Raw genomic sequence first — 19339 nt, 5'->3', positions numbered from 1 at the left:
GAATGATAAAAAGAGCAATCAATTGACTGGGAAGAAAGCAAAGTGGTACAAACCAAGAGAAGCCACAGATCTGCCTTCCCTCTCAGCAGCCAAAACCATGGAGCGCGTGCAAGAAACGTAAAACCACTACACAGAATGGAGTAAGACAACTTCCCACTCTAGCAGACCCAGGAGAAACACCTCAGCAAGTCACAGTGCATCCTCCAGATCAGAGATGCCACAGCAATCAAGCTAGAGGCTGCCCGCCCTTCCTCAGCACTGAAGTAGGATTCTAGCCAATTTATGACTTACTAAACCTTGCAGAGCCAGGAACAGCGTTATGGAAAGGCACAGTAGATGACAAGTTTCTTTCTTCTGTGAAGAAGGAAGGCTGATATGACTCCAACAAAAGCGAAACAGGAGACAAAGCCTTGCAGAGCTATTTGCCCACTACTGGCCCACGAGTAGTAAATGCCAGACCTCAGAGACTCACCACAGGGACAACTCATACAAAGAGGCACCTGGAAACTACAATGTCTCACCAATATAAAAGGGGAGGGGAAAAAAAGAGTATTTTTACTTATGAAACTTTAAAATACAGGCTCTGTCATAGCTTAGCTTTGATTTTGTTCCTCCCAAGTAGCTGAGGTGGTGGCAGAGAAGGTAAGATCTCCATGCTGCCATCTTGTTTCTCAACAAATTACTGCCATGTGGCTTCTCGAGAAATAATGAAAGTATCATTGTTCTGGGGGCAATTCTGCTCAAATGCCCTTCTTGTAGCATCTCAGTGCAAATGAAGATTGGTTGGCAGATTCCTACAGCACTTGAGAAACAAATGCTTGTCTGCATTAGTTGCACCCAGTAGGTGCCTTGCTGTTGTTACCTTTGGCTAAAATAGGAGTTAGCCTATAAATAACCAAGGCTGTGGAAGGAGGCAATTAGCTATTGCAGGACAGGTTCCCTCTAGACAGTTTACATGAAAGTTGGGCTTTCAAGATCCTTACAAAAGTTAAAATAACTGATCAGGTGGAAGCATCAGCAGGACACATTGACATCTGTGAACAGAATCTTGTATGCAAATGAGTAAAAGACATCCAGCACAGAAATAAAAACTCAGAACGTTTACTGAATATTCACCTTTCCCAAAAAAGACAGTAAAACTATTATAAATATTCCCATGCAGGGTTGCAGGCTTTGTTGCTTATCTCAGAAAGCACAATTCAATATTCAAATTACATCAACAGAAAGTTCTCATTTGATTTTGATGGGTCTTGTATCTGATCAAAGCTCAATGACAGTACATTATGGTATGACATGAACAGAAAGAAACACAGAGGACATTTATGCAGAGTCAGTGCAAACAGGAGACACATTTATGAGGACTGATGCATTTAACTTGTGGTGCTCAGGACACCTTTCACATGGAGAAGCTCTTCAGTAGTTTTCAAAAATTAAATACCACTTTAAATGGAACAAACCAACTAGATTTGGTATACAATTCTAAATACAGTCCCTTTGGATTTCCAGTTAAATCATACAGAAACGAATGCAAATCACTTTTTCAAGAACTGATAAAATCCACAACTAAGGTACAGCTCAAGAAACATGTCTTACAGATCTGAAAAGCACACTATTGAGCTTCAGGAATCCCATCAGACTCACTTAAACAAACTTCTGAACTCAGCATTAGTTTGCAGTGACTAAAATGAATGTCTTCCGTTTGGGTCCTGCCAATCCAATCTCTTTTAAAATATTGACTGCTATTACTACTACTTCACCTACTACAACCATGCTGCTAGCATGGACAGAGAAAAACTTTGATATAGCCACTACCAGAGTAATTCCTTAAATAGGCAAGATGCTTTCTTCCTTCCCTTAAAAGCAAAATAAAGCAATGTAAATATAAACAGTAAACTAAATTGAATCAGCAACTAAGATAAGCAAAGTAAGAGCAAGACCACAAAGGTAACACAAAAATATCCAGTGCCTGCCTACCTTGTTAGAGCTCGTACAAGTCATGAAACAGGTGCTAACTGTCAAAGGCTGTGTACAATCTCGACTTTCTAAAGGCTTCTGAAAAAATCTCTCAGGCAGCTATTACAGACACAGCTGCTGCTATAGCAGCTACAGGTTTCTGTTTGTTAACCAAGACAGGTTAGAAATAGATCAACAGATAAGAAGCAAAAGTATAAGAAAAAATGGTCAATTTTCAGCCTGAGCGGTGATTCATAGCAGCATAACTCATTCTATCAGTTCTAGGACAACCATCAGTCCTACGTATTTCAAGAGGTGTGGTGGAGTTTTTCTTTGTAACATTGCTCCACTTTCAAGGCTTAGGAGAGTGCCAGCTTTTCTTTATAGATCAAAGCACTGAACCCAGGCGAAGACAGGATGAATATGTATGTGTTCAGATGGACAGAAGCTAGGCAGAGGTCAAGGATGACCCACACACAGCCCCACTGTTCAACCCTGAGACACAAATCTGACTCAAAACCCTGAAGCTTCCCTTTTGCAGACATGAGGTCAGGGCCTAGCCAGAACATCACAGCAGTTGTCAGTGTTTATACCAGCCTTCTGCCAGGACAAGGCACAGGGATAGGAAGGAGAATAAGGCACTCAAGGAGGAAAAGCAGAACCTAAAGAGAACAGAATGACAAGCCTGGGGCTTCCACATCAGGGTTGGATATCAGGAAAATAGGATAGAACAATATAAATCATCATATGGTGCCAATACAACACACCCTTCAGGAACACTTCAACTGCGCTTCACCCCCCTGCCTGGGGCAGCAGGTGTCCCACAGCAGTCCTGGACAGAATGGGCAGGAGCTGACGAGGAGGGACTGCAGGGTGTCACCAGCTGTTTACTGGGGGTAAGATCTGCAGCCAGGAAGGGACAATTCTTTTATGGGTTTGATAATCTCACAGCACTACCTAGCTCGCTATAGAAATGCTACCTCCTTTTCTAAAATTCTAATGAATCAAGGCTTACATGACAGCACATAAAATGGTAAATTAGAGAAAGTGGAAAACAGTAATCTCAATATTGACCAAGCTCCTGCTGCAAACCTGCAAAAGGAAATTTAATGTAGGCTTTCACTAGGATTTTTCTGAGACAACTGAAAACTTGGTCAGGCTCCTAAAATGAAATACTGTAAAATTATGTATCTTTAGAGACACCAAATGGAGGCACTGAAAATAACACCTAACTCCAATAAACACAGAAAATTCTCAATAGAGAGGACTGTTTCCTGTTTTGCAGTATTTGTTCAAACTAATGCACACAGGACATATGGTTTGGCATTAAGCTGAATAAAAATCACCCTGAACTAATTTCACCCCATTGCCTTCCTTCTCCTACTATGACAAGTTCTGAATTAAATACAGTTGTATTCAATACCACAACACTGAAACAGATATTTATTAATATTTTCAGTGTATCAGATCCTATAAAGACAAGGTGAATGTGGTGATTTATAAAATGCCATTACAAGCCCACAGGACATTCTGGAAGCCTCACTTTATTCTGCAGCTTCCCAAGAGATACCAAAGAAATGGGTCAAAAACAGAGACGTGATTAGCCTGAGACCCTCTTTTCCTGGAATATTAGGGGACAAGACACATCACATGTCACACTGCTTTGCCCTCAGACTATTTAGTGGTTTTAATAAGACAGGCAGAAGTACAAAAAATAGTGATATTTTTCTCCTTCAAATCAAGTTTAATCCATCTTGTAAACTCCTCAAAACGCATTGCATTGCATCAACTAGAACAAAATCAAGTCACTTGGTTTCTCTGTGCCTCTGTTGCATGTGACTGAGACAGGAAAGAGAATCTCACCTACACTTAGAATCATAGAATGTTTAGGATTGGAAGGGACCTTAAAGATCATCTAGTTCCAACCCCCCGGCCATCAGCAGGGACACCTTCCACTAGATCAGGTTGCTCAAAGCCTCATCCAGCCTGGCCTTGAACACTTCCAGGGAGGGGGCATCCACAACTTCCTTGGGCAACCTGTTCCAGTGTCTGACCACCCTTACAGTGAAGAACTTCTTCCTAATATCTAATCTAAACCTGCCCTCATTCAGCTCAAAGCCTTTTCCCCTTGTTTTGTCATTAACTGCCCTTATGAAAAGTCCTTCCCCAGCTTTCTTGTAGGCCCCTTCAGGTATTGGAAGGCTGAACACTTCCGCCTCATTTCACACAAGCATAAGAACTGGGATTGCTGTGGGTTACCTGACACAAGGCAAATGCAGTGTTGTGAAGAATCAGGCCTTTATTTTCTTCTCAAGATTGTTCGTATTCAAAATAAACATATATGCCACACGCCAATAACTATTCCTTTTTTGACATAAATCAAGTTCACAGAAACAAATTAGACTTACAGTGACTTCTCTAACAAAACAGTACAAAGTGTTTTGTTCCTGGATAGCCTCCTTCGCCACTGAGGAGGAGAATGATTCTCACCAGCATGATTTAGGCTGCCAGGTGTGACTGAAGGAGGCAACGGCACAAAGTGCAGTTGCATACACGTCACTAGTGGTGTACCCACGGGGTGAATACCAGGGCTAACACTGTTAAACACCTTAATTAATGGCCTGGATGATGGGGCAGAGTGCACCCTCAGCAAGTTTGCAGACAATACAAAACCATGAGGAGCGGCTGATACACCGGATGGTTGTGCCATCATTCACAGGGGCCTGGGTAGGCTGGACAACTGGTGCCAACAGGAATCTAATGAAGTTCAACTAAGGGAAGTGCAAAGTCCTGCACCTGGTCAGGAGTAACCAACCCCAGCATCACCACACGCCGGGGGCTGATCAGCTAGAAAGCAGTTTTGCCAAAAAAGACCTGGGGGTCCTGGCAGACAGAAAGTTGAACATGAGTCACCACTGCACTCTTGCAGAAAGAGGCCAACAGCCTCCTGGGTTACACTAGGAAGAGCACTGCCAGCAGGTCAAGGGAGGTGATCCTTCCTCTCTACTCAGCACTGGGGAGGGTGCATCTAGAGTATTGTGTCCAGCACTGGGACTGGACTTCCCAGTACAAGAAAGATACGGACTTACTGGAGCAAGTCCAGCACAGGGCCATGAAGATGATTAAGGAGTATCTTTATATAATGAGATACTGAGAGAGCTAGGACTGATCAGCTTGGAGAAGAGATGGCTTAGGCTCAGATAAGATGGCCCCTACCAATGTGTATAAATACCTGATGGGGTGGAATGAAGAACAGGACAAGAGACAATGGGCACAATTTAAAACTCATGTGATTCTACTTGAACACAAGAAAACAGGGGGTTTTTTTACTGTGACAGAGGTCAAACACTGAAACAGGTTGCCCAGAGAGGTTCTGGAGTCTGCATCTGCAGAGATATTAGAAACACCACTGAACACAGTCTTGGAGAACCTGTTTTAGCTGACCCTGTTTAAGCAGGTGCCTTGGACCAGATGATCTCAAGAGTTCCCTTCCAACCTAAACAATTCTGTGTTTCTGTGAAGACAATATAAGAAGTTTGAGAACCTAGGCTGATAGCTAAGGCACTAGGCTAGGAAGGCACTTGTGTTTAGTCCCATGCTCTGCCACAGACTTATTTTTCATAAGCCAAAGAATTTATTTCAGTTACTAGTTACTACAATCTGCCTAACTCAGATCCTAGAAGGACAAGTATCCAAATAATTAAAAGAAAAGCTCTTACCATGACTTAGTATAGGAATAAACTATATGAGGCATTCTGCTTTCTTTTCCTCCTGTGAAGTGTCTGGTTAGCCACCTTCCGAAATAAGATACAGAACCAGCTGGGCTGCAAGGTTATTTCTTTATGGCATTTTTTATATGTGCATTTACTGTTGAGGAGACTAAAGAAAGGACAAGACATGCAATTTTGTTTATGTATGTTTTCCATTACATCGCAGCCTAATTTATACAGGTGAAAAAAAACAGAAGTAGTCACACTGCAGAGAGAAGAATACAGAGAAGAGACAGATACCAAAGTTTTTTGCTGCATATGCAGCTCCAATTATTTATTATGAGTGTGTGTAAATTTTGTACATGGTAAGCTTTAATAGGAGCCCAGTAGGGGGCTTCACTCCTAAAAGAGCTAACTCACATATTACTGCAATTGATATTTACATTTTTAAATCAGATTAAGAGCTAAGTGCACAAAAACACATTAAAGAAATCATAAAAATTTGTAAAATTATCAGAAAGAAAAGCCATTAAATAATGCAACATTTCATGGCTTGTTTTACTACATGTGTGCTTAACGATTGTCTGCACCTGAGAAGTGCACTAACGACCCATTAGGAAAAGGCACTGAAACTTGGGAGCTATGTAACAGACTGTATCCAATGCCTATGCCTGAAATATCTAGAAATGGCCCAAGTCTGGCTGTTTCCTGATTGAAACGTACGCATTCCCATTTTTAACAGCATCATAATGCTCCAGGCAGCCCACTTCCCAGAAAGTTTTGTATTTCTCGGGTGATTAAAATCACTCTGCTTTTGGCCATCTCCAAGACCATTACAAAGGTGTGCTGTAATATAATCATCCAGAAATGCAGTGCCTATGGTGCCTCAGCAATGAGGTAACAGAGCATCTGTGCCTGAGTCAGCCTTTTAATTGAAATGGAAAGGGTAAGAAAGCCCAGGGCTGCAGATTGAGGCAGAACACGTGAAATCACACCATCAATACAGTTTTGGTTTTTTTAAAAGAGTTACTTCATTTTATATTACAAGATCAACATAGGAACAGCTGTAAGTTGGGGTCATCCACTGTTGCTGTGCTACTCTGAGTGCTCATTGTGTATAAGAAAAATTAAACTTAAGATGGATCCCCCATCACAAAAGAGACCTGGAGCAGCTAGAACAAGTCCAGGGGAGGGCCACCAGGATGATCTAAGGGCTGGAGCACCTCTCCTAGGAGGACAGGCTAAAAGAGTTGGGGCTCTTCAGCCTGGAGAACAGAAGGCTCCAGGGAGATCTTATAGTGACCTTCCAGTACCTGAAGGGGGCCTACAAGAAAGCTGGGGAAGGACTTTTCATAAGGGCAGTTAATGACAAAACAAGGGGAAATGGCTCTAAACTGGAAGAGGGGAGGTTTAGATTAGATATTAGGAAGAAGTTCTTCACTGTGAGGGTGGTCAGACACTGGAATGGGTTGCCCAGAGAAGCTGTGGATGCCCCCTCCCTGGAGGTGTTTAAGGCCAGGTTGGATGAGGTTTTGAGCAACCTGGTCTAGTGGAAGGTGTCCCTGCTGATGGCAGGGGGGTTGGAACTAGATGATCTTTAAGGTCCCTTCCAATCCAAACCATTCTATGATTCTATGGATAAACTGCACAGAAGATGAATTAGAGTCCTTCTCCTAGAGAAACTGCATGAAAGAAACAGACGTTCCCATGTGCTACCTAGCATGGAGGTGCTGGCACTGTTGAAGACAACATTGCATTTGAATAAAGGAGAACACACCATCTCTGAGACAAGGCTAAGTGAAGAAGCCACTTGAGGAAGTAGCCCCTAGACTGGGAGATTCCAAAGCAGAAGTAGTAAGAACTCTGCTGTCACTGTGCGTAACACCCTCACAACTAATCCCAGACGTTCCTACTCAGGTGGCTGCTTTTGTGAGTGGTGGACAAATACCTCCATCACCTGGCTGAGACAACTGGCAACACTGACACCCGCTTTTCAAGCGACCAAGAACACAGACGTGCCACTGCCACACATGCTGATGAAAAAGCTATCCTCCCTTAAACTCAACCCTAGTCCCAGAAGCTCCACGTCCACTACATAACTTGCAAGAAGAAAAGAGGAAGTCGATGCCAGAGTCTAGACTAAAGATTCAAAAAATATCAGTGCTCAGAACATCCAGCCATGTTCCCCTCTCTGCCTGAAGAGTGGGGCAAACCAAGAGCAATAATCAACGTTGTTGTTTTGTAACAGGAGGATGCTAATGGTAATACAGGTACAACTCTATGAGCGTGCACATCTGTGTCATCTAGACAGTAGCAGATCAGACCATTCTCATACAGCAGTCACAGCTTTTCAAGGGGAAGATTCAAAAGTCAAATCTTTATTACCCACTGCTATAACCTGTTCTTAGCCTTGTTAAGTTTCTAGCTACCCAGTACCATGGGAACTCACAACAATACATGTAACTCCCCTGTCACAAAAAGCCCAAGACAGCAACGGAAGCAGGCCTTGCAGACATGCTGAATACACTCCCAAAAAATGTGCAGGAAGATGGGAAGGCCAGGCAGCAAAGACTTGCTGCAGCAGGGCATAAGGCAGAGAAAGTAACACTAAATTTGTAAAACATTGATGGGCACAGATGCAGCAGATGAATCCAAATAGAGTAAAAGCAAAGACACTAATCAGAGCACTGAGACCAGATGATATGGACTGTTTTCAGCCACATGAAGCCATACTCTTGATATGTTATGTGCCTTTGTGCTATTCCACTGTTCTTCCATTTCTCTTCCCACTCTTCATCGACATCATCTGCGTACGACAGAAGCTCAGCAAACCAGAGTCTACCTCTGCCCGCACCACGACTAGCTCTGTGGGGTTCAGACTCTGACTGGACCCTACACATGTAATACATCTACATCAGCCCACTGTAAATGTACTGAATATAAAAATAATGGGAGGCTTATGCACACCAGAGGGAACAGGGGATGACATAGGAAAAAACTGAAGTAGAAACATAAATAGGAGTGACACACTTTCTAAGATGAATACAAAATGAAGGCAGGTCGATGGAGAACTGGATTATAAGATTTAAAAATAGGGTAACACTGATATCACTGGTAAATCTTCCAGTGGCAACATCTCATTGCAGTTACTTATATAATTAGCATATCACATTACCTTACATGCTTGATATTAAACTCAGAAGAGTGTGAACAGACACCACGGAAAATCAAATTAACTTGTATTAAACAATCTAAAATTTAAAGTTCTCAGTAAAGCATCATCAAAACACATACAAACATTAAATTTACCTCAGCTCCTAAACTGAGAGAGATTATTTCATCCTCAAAAGCAGAATGTGTATCAATATGAGGAGGAATTCCTGCACAAGAAAAAAACAAAAAAGTCAGTATAATAATACCAGAGTGGTATCTCTGTTAGCAAGCTTTATTTCTATGGATGTCCATATAGAAAACTGGGATGTACAGTTGAACAAACAAAACTTATCGTAAAGGAGGGAGTTTCCTTCCAAAAGAATTGAGGACAATTGTTTGATTTCCATGCCCAGATTAGATGCACACAGTTAACCCAAGTGTCCTGTAAAATCAGTGGAAATATCTAGAAGACAGTTCAGAGCACCCAAAGCCTCACTCATCCTCTGAAGTCTTCAAATGCTCTCCTTGCTGCAGAGAGCACCTGAAATCACTATGCTTCTCCCTTAGGCACAACAGTTAACACTATGTTAGGTGATTTTGAGCCTTATTTTATTCATGATCATGTATTTCTCCATCACTCTCTTCACAGAGAAGGAGTCATCCCCAACACTCCCTCTGTTGCTAAGCAAATGACAGTGCTAAGGGTCTTGGCTTCAGAATTAGGACCTACTACCCAAAGGCAGGCACTGTCAGGGTCAAACCCTGCTTCTGCTTTGCAGTTCCCAAAGCTCCACACACCATTGCTAGGCTAACCCCTGGGCAGTACATGTGTTGGTGTGTGTATGAGTAACTACACAGAGTTGAGAATTGCCAAAGGGACAGCAATTTTTATTTTTTTTAACATTCCTTCAGATTTATTAATTGTAAAGAAACTGCCACGAGTGCTGCAACAGCAGTGTGCATGCCACAGCAAGATCTCACCACATGGTGGGGAGCTGTAGCCAGCAGTGGAGCAAGGCCAGCAGACAGCTGGGAAGAACTGCAACTACTCCTTCCTTGGACACCATAGCAGGCCCAGACAGATAAAAGCAACTCCAATGTGATCCACACCATAACAGTTGTATTTACTTATTAAAAGCTCTATCCATATTCATTTTGGACACTATCAAATTTCTGAGCTGAAAACATTTTCACCTAACAGTGTCAGTTGGCCCTATAAAGCATCCTTATGTGCCAGATTTTACCTCCAGATGCAAATACTCTGAATTCCATTAGTTTCTGTGAAAGCAATACAAGTGTTTTATGAGGCCAACGTTTAATGACAGAAAATCAGTGCGACCTGAAAGCCAAGGACACATATCTGTGTTTGCTCATAACTTTGCCTCAGTATAAAGCACTGAAACTCTGCTTTCAGATATGCACTGAAGTCAGTGCAATTCACTGTGCAACAGGAGAACATCGACTGCTCTTTTCAGCACCAACCAGACAATTCAATCAAGACCACACTGACTGACCTACCTACCTGCTATTTATACTCCATATACGCAGCACATAGCAAGAGACAGTCACCTAAGCATTCAAAAGTAGATGGCAACTTTCAAGTACAAATGTACAACTTGAAACATTATTAGGACCCTGAATGAACAAAGTGCTCTCAAAAAGGAATTCATTTAACGTATCTTAAACGTGGCCCCTACAACTTAGACACCCAATGCATCAGTCACTGTTTAAAATGTCAAGGGTAATTTCCAATGACAATCTGGCTCAGAACACAGACGCTAAAGGTATTAATCTGACTGCACTCTGCTCATTCATATCACAACAATTTGCACTTAAGAAAGGGTATTGTGCTTTGAGTTTGTTTTTAAAAAACTTCCATTCTTGATAGAAATCTACAATTCTAACTAATCTCCTCTGATGGCCCAGCCAGAAGTGCATGACTGCACCAATTTAGCAGACTGTCAGATACACAAACAAATAGAATCAGCTTTTCAGACCCCTGTTTGGCAGACACTGTATTAGCTGTCAGACACTAATTCTGAAAGAAAAGATGTTGTCCTTTCTGCCGAAGGACAAACGAGATACCCACTTTGGACAGGAAGCCAGGTTTAGCCTTGATGGTTTACCTTAGCAAAAAGCACAGCACGTGATTTATTCCCTAGAGGTGTGACTAGAAGCAAATTTCTCTTCTGATGTCTCCCGTTTGGGAAAGATTACAGAAATGCAGTAATTTCTCATTCCTCAGATAAGAGAACACTGTTTGCATCATACTTAAGAGCCCATATATCACATATACTAACATTATTTCATATGTACTAACAAAAAGAGCCACTTCCTGTAGACTGTACGCATAGTATAGGGAGCAAGAATGAGTTTGGAGTGAAAAAATGCACTTGAGTACAAAACCAAATATGGTTATTTATCCCAATATTTTTTAATGGTTAGTTTCCACATTATGGACTCTAAAACACCATCAATTTCCAAAGCAGTGTTATCAAAAACCATACTCCTAAACACAAGCTCCCAGGTTCAGAAACCAGTATGAAGACTTTAATTTTGATTCAAAGCATCTCTGGTCACAGAGGAAACACACTAAGCCAGTGTTTAAACCCTGTCCCTACAACCACATCACATTTAGATGCTGTTCTCTTCTGGTTTCAGTTCAGGTGTACTAGTTTGGCTGGGATAGAGCCAATTTTCTTCATAGTCGCTTGTACGGGGCCATGTTTTGGATTTGTACTGAAAATAGCGTTGATAACACAGAGATGTTTTAGTTATTGCTGAGCAGTGCTTACACAGAGTCAAGGCCTTTTCTGAGCCTCATGCTTCCCTGCCAGCAAGACAGCTTAGGGTGCACAAGAAGCTGGGAGGGGACACAGCTGGGACAGCTGACCCCAACTGACCAAAGGGATGTTCCATACCATATGACATCATGCTCAGCAATAAAACTAGGGATGAAGCTTACCAGGGATGCCATTGCTCAGGGACTGACTGGGCATCAGTCTGCTGGTAATGAGCAATTATTTGGGGGTTTTTTTGCATCACTTATTTTTCTCTGGGGTTTTTTTTTGTTGGTAGTGGTTTTTTCTAAACTTATTAAACTGTCTATCACAACCCAAAGTTTTCTCACTTTTATCCTTCTGATTCTCACCCCTGTCTCAATGAGGGGGAGTGAGTGGCTGTGTGGTGCTTAGTTGCCTACCAGAGTTAAACCATAATGTAAGGTAAAGAGCTCAAAATTTTTGAAGGACAAATAAACTTACCTTGTCCAGGTTCATACTGATTTACAGTCAGCTGATCAGGTTTATGTTTGATATATCCCTGCTTCAAGCACTTCTCCAAGAACAGGTCACAAATTTCAGGAAGACCTAGTTACAGAAACAAAACTGTAAGTGAGACAGGATAGCTTTTAACATTTTTATCCTTTCTTTTTACAATAAATATAATAACTGGACAAAATATGTAGAATCAACTTCAGACGTACGTGATTCCATCTTTAATAATGATCACTCTGCATTTGCTGTAACACATATATCAGAACTGGGGGTCTGATCTGCAAGTCCAATGCATTTGTAACACCTCACTATTAGAAAGGCCATTCCTTCAAGCCCTCTGCATTCAGAAGCAGATCAGGCCCACTCCTTACAAATGCAAACTGCACTATCTCTGCACATGAATAGAAGCATATCAAATCAAAGACAAAGTTTCCACAAACTATGCTAAAAAAGTTGCAGTCAAGAAGCAAAATTATTAGGCAGGAAGTCAGAAGTTGTGCAGAGAGCTCTCTAAAAAATTTACCCCTTAAAAATCTGTCACTGAATTAGTTTAAATATCACCAAAAAAATCTGCTGAAATTAAACTGGTTTTGAAACAGGAGGGAAGGTTCAGTCCTTCACTGAATCTTTGGTTGCTATTTTACCTGAGGACTTCATTGGAAAATTCTGTTGCAGGTAACACCCACAAAGATGTTAGTAACAGCCCTTTCACAAATCAATTGATTTTTATATTTTAATTGTTCTCCCCCAAGGAAGTGTTTATGCTTTTTTCACACATAAAATACGCCAGCTCTGAGACTAGAGAACAGTTGAAATATTAATGCTTTTTTGATTATATAGCTTCACTGTTAAAACCACAATGTAACAGAATCCTTCTGTTGGAAGCTACAGCCACCCTCGTACCCATGCATCACCTTAAACATCTTCAAGTTTCATAGGAATTTAACTCCTCTATTTTACTATTTTTAAATCCAAGACTATAAGATGACTCACTTGCTTAGCTCTAACTCACAGCTCTCAACTCCACATAAGAGTTATTCAAACCTTTTCAAAATTGCTTTCAGTCCAAAGGAAATTTTATTTTGGTGTGCATCCAGCAAGCTTCAAGCTGGTCAAGATAAATATACACAGCAATACACGTCACAACTCCCAAACAAATGAATATGTAATTTGTAACATATTTTTTTATGAAACAAAAGCTAAAAAAGAATGACAATTACAATCCCCAAAGCCTTATCTGACTGGACCTCAATAAAGGGCAGCAAACCCTGGCTGCAAGATTGGAAATCAAGCTTCAAGCTCTCACAGTAATTTGGAATGGATCCCACACACCATGTTCAGTGTGTGCTTAAGATACAGTGAAGGCTCTCCTTTTATTAGAATCTCACCTCTCCTTTGATCAGAATCTCACATCCCTATCTCAGTGAAGCTTAAAGCTTTACATGATGGTTCAAACATCAGTGTGAAATAAGTATGATTTAATAGGAAAGCTCTCACCTCCAGGTAAAGGTTTGTCTTTATCAACATTGTTGTTATCATAGCAAAACTCATACCCGTAATGTTTTACTCTTCTATGCTTTAAAGTCTTCTGGGCTGTAAAAACAAGTTTAAAGTAAGATTAGACTAAGCAATTCACTATTCCTCCCTATTCCATCCGACCTGTTAAATCTAAAGATTCTTTAATTAACAGCTGAAACAATGTATGTGACTCTTGTTCTTCATGGCACACACACTTCTGCCTTATTACCTTCTGTATTTCATCAAGCATCACATTCACTGCTGTCTGAAGTCAAACTGATGGTGTTTTCACACATGCACGAAGCAGACAGCTCCAATCTCCCTGAGCCATGTTTAATGCAACTTTACTCTCGCCCTGTTCTCTGAACCTGCACTTGATTAATATCCTATGGAAACAGCAGGATCCTTCACTTTCACCCATTCACCAAGTAACATGTTAGCTAAGGTCAATATAACCCTTTGTGTTGTTCCAAGGAACAAAATTTACAGAAACCTTGAATTGAATTCCAAGAACAATTCATTTATTAAGAGATGTAACTCCACAGAGCTCAAATGAAAGCACAAAAGCATCCAGAATGTGCCTCACTGACTTCTTTTAACTTAAGAGAAGACACAGCTCCTCAGTTGGACATCAAATTACAACCAGTCTTGTGCTTGGCATAAGACACCTACAAAAGACTTTAGTTGCTTCTGGATGCAGGAATACTAGTCAAGCAAATCCATGCCAGAATATCAGTTCAGACTGCTTGCCCCCAGGAGTTTAACACTTGCAACATAAGACACAATTTCTAAAATACTAAGAAGAAATAAACAATGATTTCAAACAACACATTTATCAAGATGCATACTTCTTGTAAACTCAACCTGTGGGGGAAAAAAAAGAGCATAAAAGTATGGAAAGTCTGGATTTCTGTGGTTTTGCCCACCATTCTGAGTACCTTCATCTTCTATCCAGTCAATACTTTCCAACATCCTCCTTTCTTCCTCTGGAGAAACAATCTTTTCAATGATCATTAGGCCTGGAGGCAAGCTTGCAGGAACAGCATTCTGCCAGAAGACTAGGGTATATGGAAAAATATAACATTGTCACTGTTTAGGGAAAAGAAAACCATGTGCTCCCTATAAGGATATTTACTATGTATGGGAATTTAGTATAGCTGTAGAAATATTGACTTTATTGATACAATGGAGCCCTTACTGGGGTCTTATGTGGTGAATGAATGATGCCTTTTTGGTATGACAGAACATGGTAAGACCCAAATTATGCATCATGCAAAGCACTTCCTAAATTTTACTGCATAAGACCAACACAACTCCACACTATCCAAACACAAAACCACTTGTGATCTTCCTGTCAAAATAATGGAAAAAGAATTTCCCAATCACTTCAGGATTCCACCTACATTTCATTTTAATTTTCTAGAACTTTAGTGATTTACCAAATCACAAGACCACACTCTGTCCAGAGAGGCAATCTGTAATCAAATATGGAGGAGTATGATGCAACACCTGGGTGAACATAAAGTGTTGGTCATGTAGGGATGTTCAGTTTGCTATCCCAACAGCTTAAAAAGCTATTTGCTGGCAGAATGTACAGACGAACACTAGGAATCCTTTTCACTGGCCACTATAAAAGCTCATAGAAAAAGCAACAGTTCTTGTCCTAAATAGTTTATAGTCAGCCATAACAAAAGCCTGGAGAGAAGAGGCTGGAAAAAAAAACAAACAAAAAACCCCACAAAACAAAACAAAAACCCTGAAACAACCAGCCACAGAAATCTTATTGTGCCTATTTTCCTTCTTGGAGTTGAGATAGAGATCGCAAGACCAAGGTCATTCAAGAAATCCTACGAACTGTCCAGGTATCTCCTGGGTCCCAATTTAGCTCCCTTACCACAAAACCTTCATGTGCAGTATTGAATGTCTGGAAACTACCTAAAGTCCTTTTTCCTTTGCCTCCAAGTAAAGGAGTTCAAATTAGAGTTTCCCATCATGAAATACAAGGTGCAAAGATTATTTTATGTCCTGAATCTTCGATTCTGGCCTTCATTCTGTGTCTGCTTACAAAGACTAGTGTGCTTTCAGCTGTATTTACAACCTAGGAAGTAAAAGCGAAGGGATGCAGTATGCAGGAAGGTGGATATATAGGTGAGCAGAAAAATCATACCTTTTTCCACAAAATTAATATATAGAACAATGTTTTGGCCAAAGTCTTCCAGTGTTACTTGTTTTCCATTAAGGGCATCAAAGGCTTTCTTGGCTTCTTCTGTTGTCCCATATTTCACAAATGAATACGGTTTATTCGGTGGCATTAAGAGTGTTTCCACCAATCCATATTCTTCTACAATCCTGAGCAGTTGGTGTCTACTCATCCCATTGCCCAGACCAGCATTGGCAATAACCAGACACTAATTGAAGAGCAATTAAAAAAAATAAATATTGAGAATTAGTGATTATTATTTATTTATTTAAAACTAACACTCCACCAAGAGAGCAGCTCTGTAAAGAAAAATTAAGTAAGCCCAGGAGTATTCCCCACAAGACACTCACATTTCAAGGAGCTTGGTACATGAGGCTACGGCAACATTTGTTTGCCCAGCACATATTCTCACAGAAACGTTTGTAGCCTCTATCAGAGATGCCTCCTCAATTAATGCATGTAGTTACTACTACAAGAGTACTTAAGCTTCAAACAGGCATGTGTGCATCAAGTGTACTGCAGGTAAACAGTGACACTGGCACACAGAATTTTGGAGGTTTCTAAAATGGAATTTTTCCAGAAACCTGTTACCACTAACAAAAACAAACAGAAAAACTTTGAAGACTGTGATTTATTATTTTTTTAAGATGGTTTTCTCATCTCTGCCAAGAAGTCTCTCCAAGCATAAAGAGACTGATATTCCCAGTCCCACCTCATGTCCCCCATACATCAGGTTCATGAAAAAAAAAAAAAGCAGCAGCCTCTAGAAACAGAGCATCTAGTTCTGCTCCAGCACTCTTACCTGAAAATTCTCCCTCTTGTTTTTTATAAACAAAAGGGATTTATGTCCCATCCTCAATTAACAGATTACTTCAGGCACAATGCCTAATTGCTTAATTCTATGCTTTCATAGTGATTTATGTCCAAAATTATTAAGGAGTATGCAGGTTATGAGGGCTGTTGTTGGTCTGCCAGATATTAGAAGAAACAACAAAACAGAACTTTTCAAAGGGCTATTATTCAAAAAATATCCTTTGAAAGCACACAGGCCTTTTCAAAATAAATTAACAAGTTCTTTTGACATCTAAATAGCTATATACTATAACTGGATGTTCAATCTAATCATGGTGGTTGAAAGAAGTGTAAGTCTTTTTTTAAGGCCAAATGAGGATGCAGTCTTGAAGTTCTGACTGAGCTCCAGTGACTCCGAACAGCTAGCAACCACTTACTCAGACTGACTCCACGTAATACCTTTCCAGAAAGCTTTCACATAATCTTTTCCTCGGAGTCTGTAAGTGTTCTATGACCTCTTCTAAAGGCAGTTGGTAAAGTGTTCAATTGTTACAAATGATAGCATTTCACTTCTCTAAAAGACAGAAAATTAGGTTTAAAACTGAAGAGAAGAATTACTAAAAAAAAATAAATTATATAGTAGTGAGCAGTGCTGTGATGATGCCTATTGTGATGGCGCTGCTGACACTTGTTCTTAGCACTGCATCAGCACTGGCCATTACTGATCACATTTTCCAAACAACATTATTAATTATTGTTATTTTCTAGAATGTCATTAATGGAGAGGCCCATGTGCGTAGAGGAAATGCAGAGACTCAAACCAGTGCTTTCACTGGCTGTAGGCACTCCATCTACAAAGACCGTCACTACACAACAGCAGCACCTACAGCAACTGATCGTGTTCTCCTGACTGAGCAATTTCAACATAATCAGACTCTTGAACAAAGCCTGGAAGCATTTTCTGTATTCTTGACAAAAGTTTATCACGACAAAAGTTTATCACTAGTACTATGATTTTGTTTCCTACATCACTTATTCAAATGTCCCATCATCGATGAGGACCTTGCTGGACCCCAAAATTACTCTTTGGATAGATTAGATGGTTAACTTGGTATCTGGGGCAGTGTCGAGGGGAACAAGTCCCAGATTACAGACCCGTTTCCAAGCAACACTAGAAAAACACGGTCCCTTCCCCAAAGAGCTTACAATATATACAAGATTGCTGGGTTGTTTTAGTATACATCCGCGTGGTGTGAAATCTAAGTGAAGACTAAGCCAAATTTTATTATTTGATTACCGAAAAAGTATAAAAATTTAACTGAATGGGGAGAATTTGCAGGATCAAGATGAACAAGGTTAGAGTAAATGATACTGCTCTACAGTGTTTCATGTCATAGCATCTCCTTGCAACTGATGGAGGGAAATTATACTCTCTCTCTAACTTCTTCCCTTTCTGTCTGCAAGTTCCTGTCACTTGCTTTTTGCTACACCAGTATCTGCAAGATCACCCTCTGATCTGCTGGGACTCTACTATGGCAGAAAATTACAAATTAAAAAGCAGACTGGTTTTCTGATAGGTTAGGAAATAAAATGGCTTATGGTAAAGTTCACTGAGCATCATAAGAAAGCAGAATTCCCTCCTATCTTGTCCCCTTTTGTGCAAGGGAAGAGAAGTTGTCCTCTTTTCAACAGCTGCAAGTCAGTCAATCAGTTCAACTCCCACAGAACCACAACCTAAATTAATTTACATAAAGAAAAGAACGTGGAAAAGATTTCTAAGATAGACATGTTTTTAACAGGGAGTTTAGACAAGACAAATCCTACTTGATAGAGAAGTACAGAGGAAAGACAGACACAAAAGCTAAAAGCCAGAAAAGAAAAGAAATCACACAGAGAAAGAGAATTTTATCCACTTCAACAGGGTAACCCTTCCCATGCTTCCTCCTCCTCTCCCACCCAAGGAATTACTGTTTCGGATTAAAAAACAAACTTATCCAAAGGCTACCAAAGTCTCTCCACAGATATTAAACTGCTGAAGTACAATTCCACTTTGAAATCAAAGAGGGACAGAAAACCCTCAAACTCAGGAAGTGCCTTTTGGAGGAGAACTGCATTTTAAACAAAGCATATGTGAGAACAGAACACAGATAAGCAGCATTTTCACACTACTATCAAAATCAGAACTAGCAGTCACCTGTGTGGCATGGGAGATGCACTCAATGCCCTCATGTCTCATCAATGTATGCTGAGCTCTGACCTGCTTCCTCAATACCTTCTTCTTCATTTTATGGACTTTCAAATGACCTTCACTCGTTTCAACTTCCACGCTGGTGATCTGGGAAGCAGAAATAACAACACATAGTAAGTGTCCCGCTTGAAAAATTAAATGCTTCAGACTAGTCTAGAGAGATAGCCTCCCGAACTCATATGTCAGCCCTAGGACAGTAATAGGACTTTAGATATTCCAGATTTTAGGAATTATTTAGGGCTGACAAAACTGAATCTGCAAAGTATATTCTTCACCAGTCAATAGCACTGTTGACCCCATCTCTGAAGTTTCCTTATGAAACTCTTTTATTAAGGAGATCACTCCCAAATTTTTTCCCCACCTCTGAAGTTTTGTTATTTAACTCTTTTATTAAGAGGATCCCTCACAAAAATAAAGCTATATAGAGACTGTCATGATGTTAGATTTCATTTTCCAATTTTTCCCCTTCACTCCTTTATTCACAACATCA

At 40.4% G+C, this 19339-nt stretch overlaps 1 protein-coding gene across 1 annotated transcript in view; it reads right to left on the bottom strand.

Moving 5' to 3' along the window:
• Nucleotides 1-18948, bottom strand: part of ALKBH8 (alkB homolog 8, tRNA methyltransferase) — a gene marked incomplete at its 3' end in the record, with an annotated part of 34161 nt that extends 15213 nt beyond the window's left edge. The window contains exons 1-6 of the mRNA XM_010173580.2: nt 18796-18948; nt 15777-16017; nt 14536-14667; nt 13589-13684; nt 12080-12184; nt 8973-9043 (exon numbers count right to left, since the gene is read on the bottom strand). Of these exons, the coding sequence (XP_010171882.1) occupies nt 8973-9043; nt 12080-12184; nt 13589-13684; nt 14536-14667; nt 15777-16017; nt 18796-18885 (735 nt within the window). The remainder of the gene's footprint in view (nt 1-8972; nt 9044-12079; nt 12185-13588; nt 13685-14535; nt 14668-15776; nt 16018-18795) is intronic.
• Nucleotides 18949-19339: the final 391 nt, after the last annotated feature.

Source organism: Antrostomus carolinensis, unplaced genomic scaffold, assembly GCF_000700745.2.
Source record: "Antrostomus carolinensis isolate BGI_N321 unplaced genomic scaffold, ASM70074v2 scaffold22868, whole genome shotgun sequence".
Lineage (NCBI taxonomy): Eukaryota > Metazoa > Chordata > Aves > Caprimulgiformes > Caprimulgidae > Antrostomus > Antrostomus carolinensis.
This window is presented reverse-complemented; position numbering and strand designations above follow the sequence as displayed.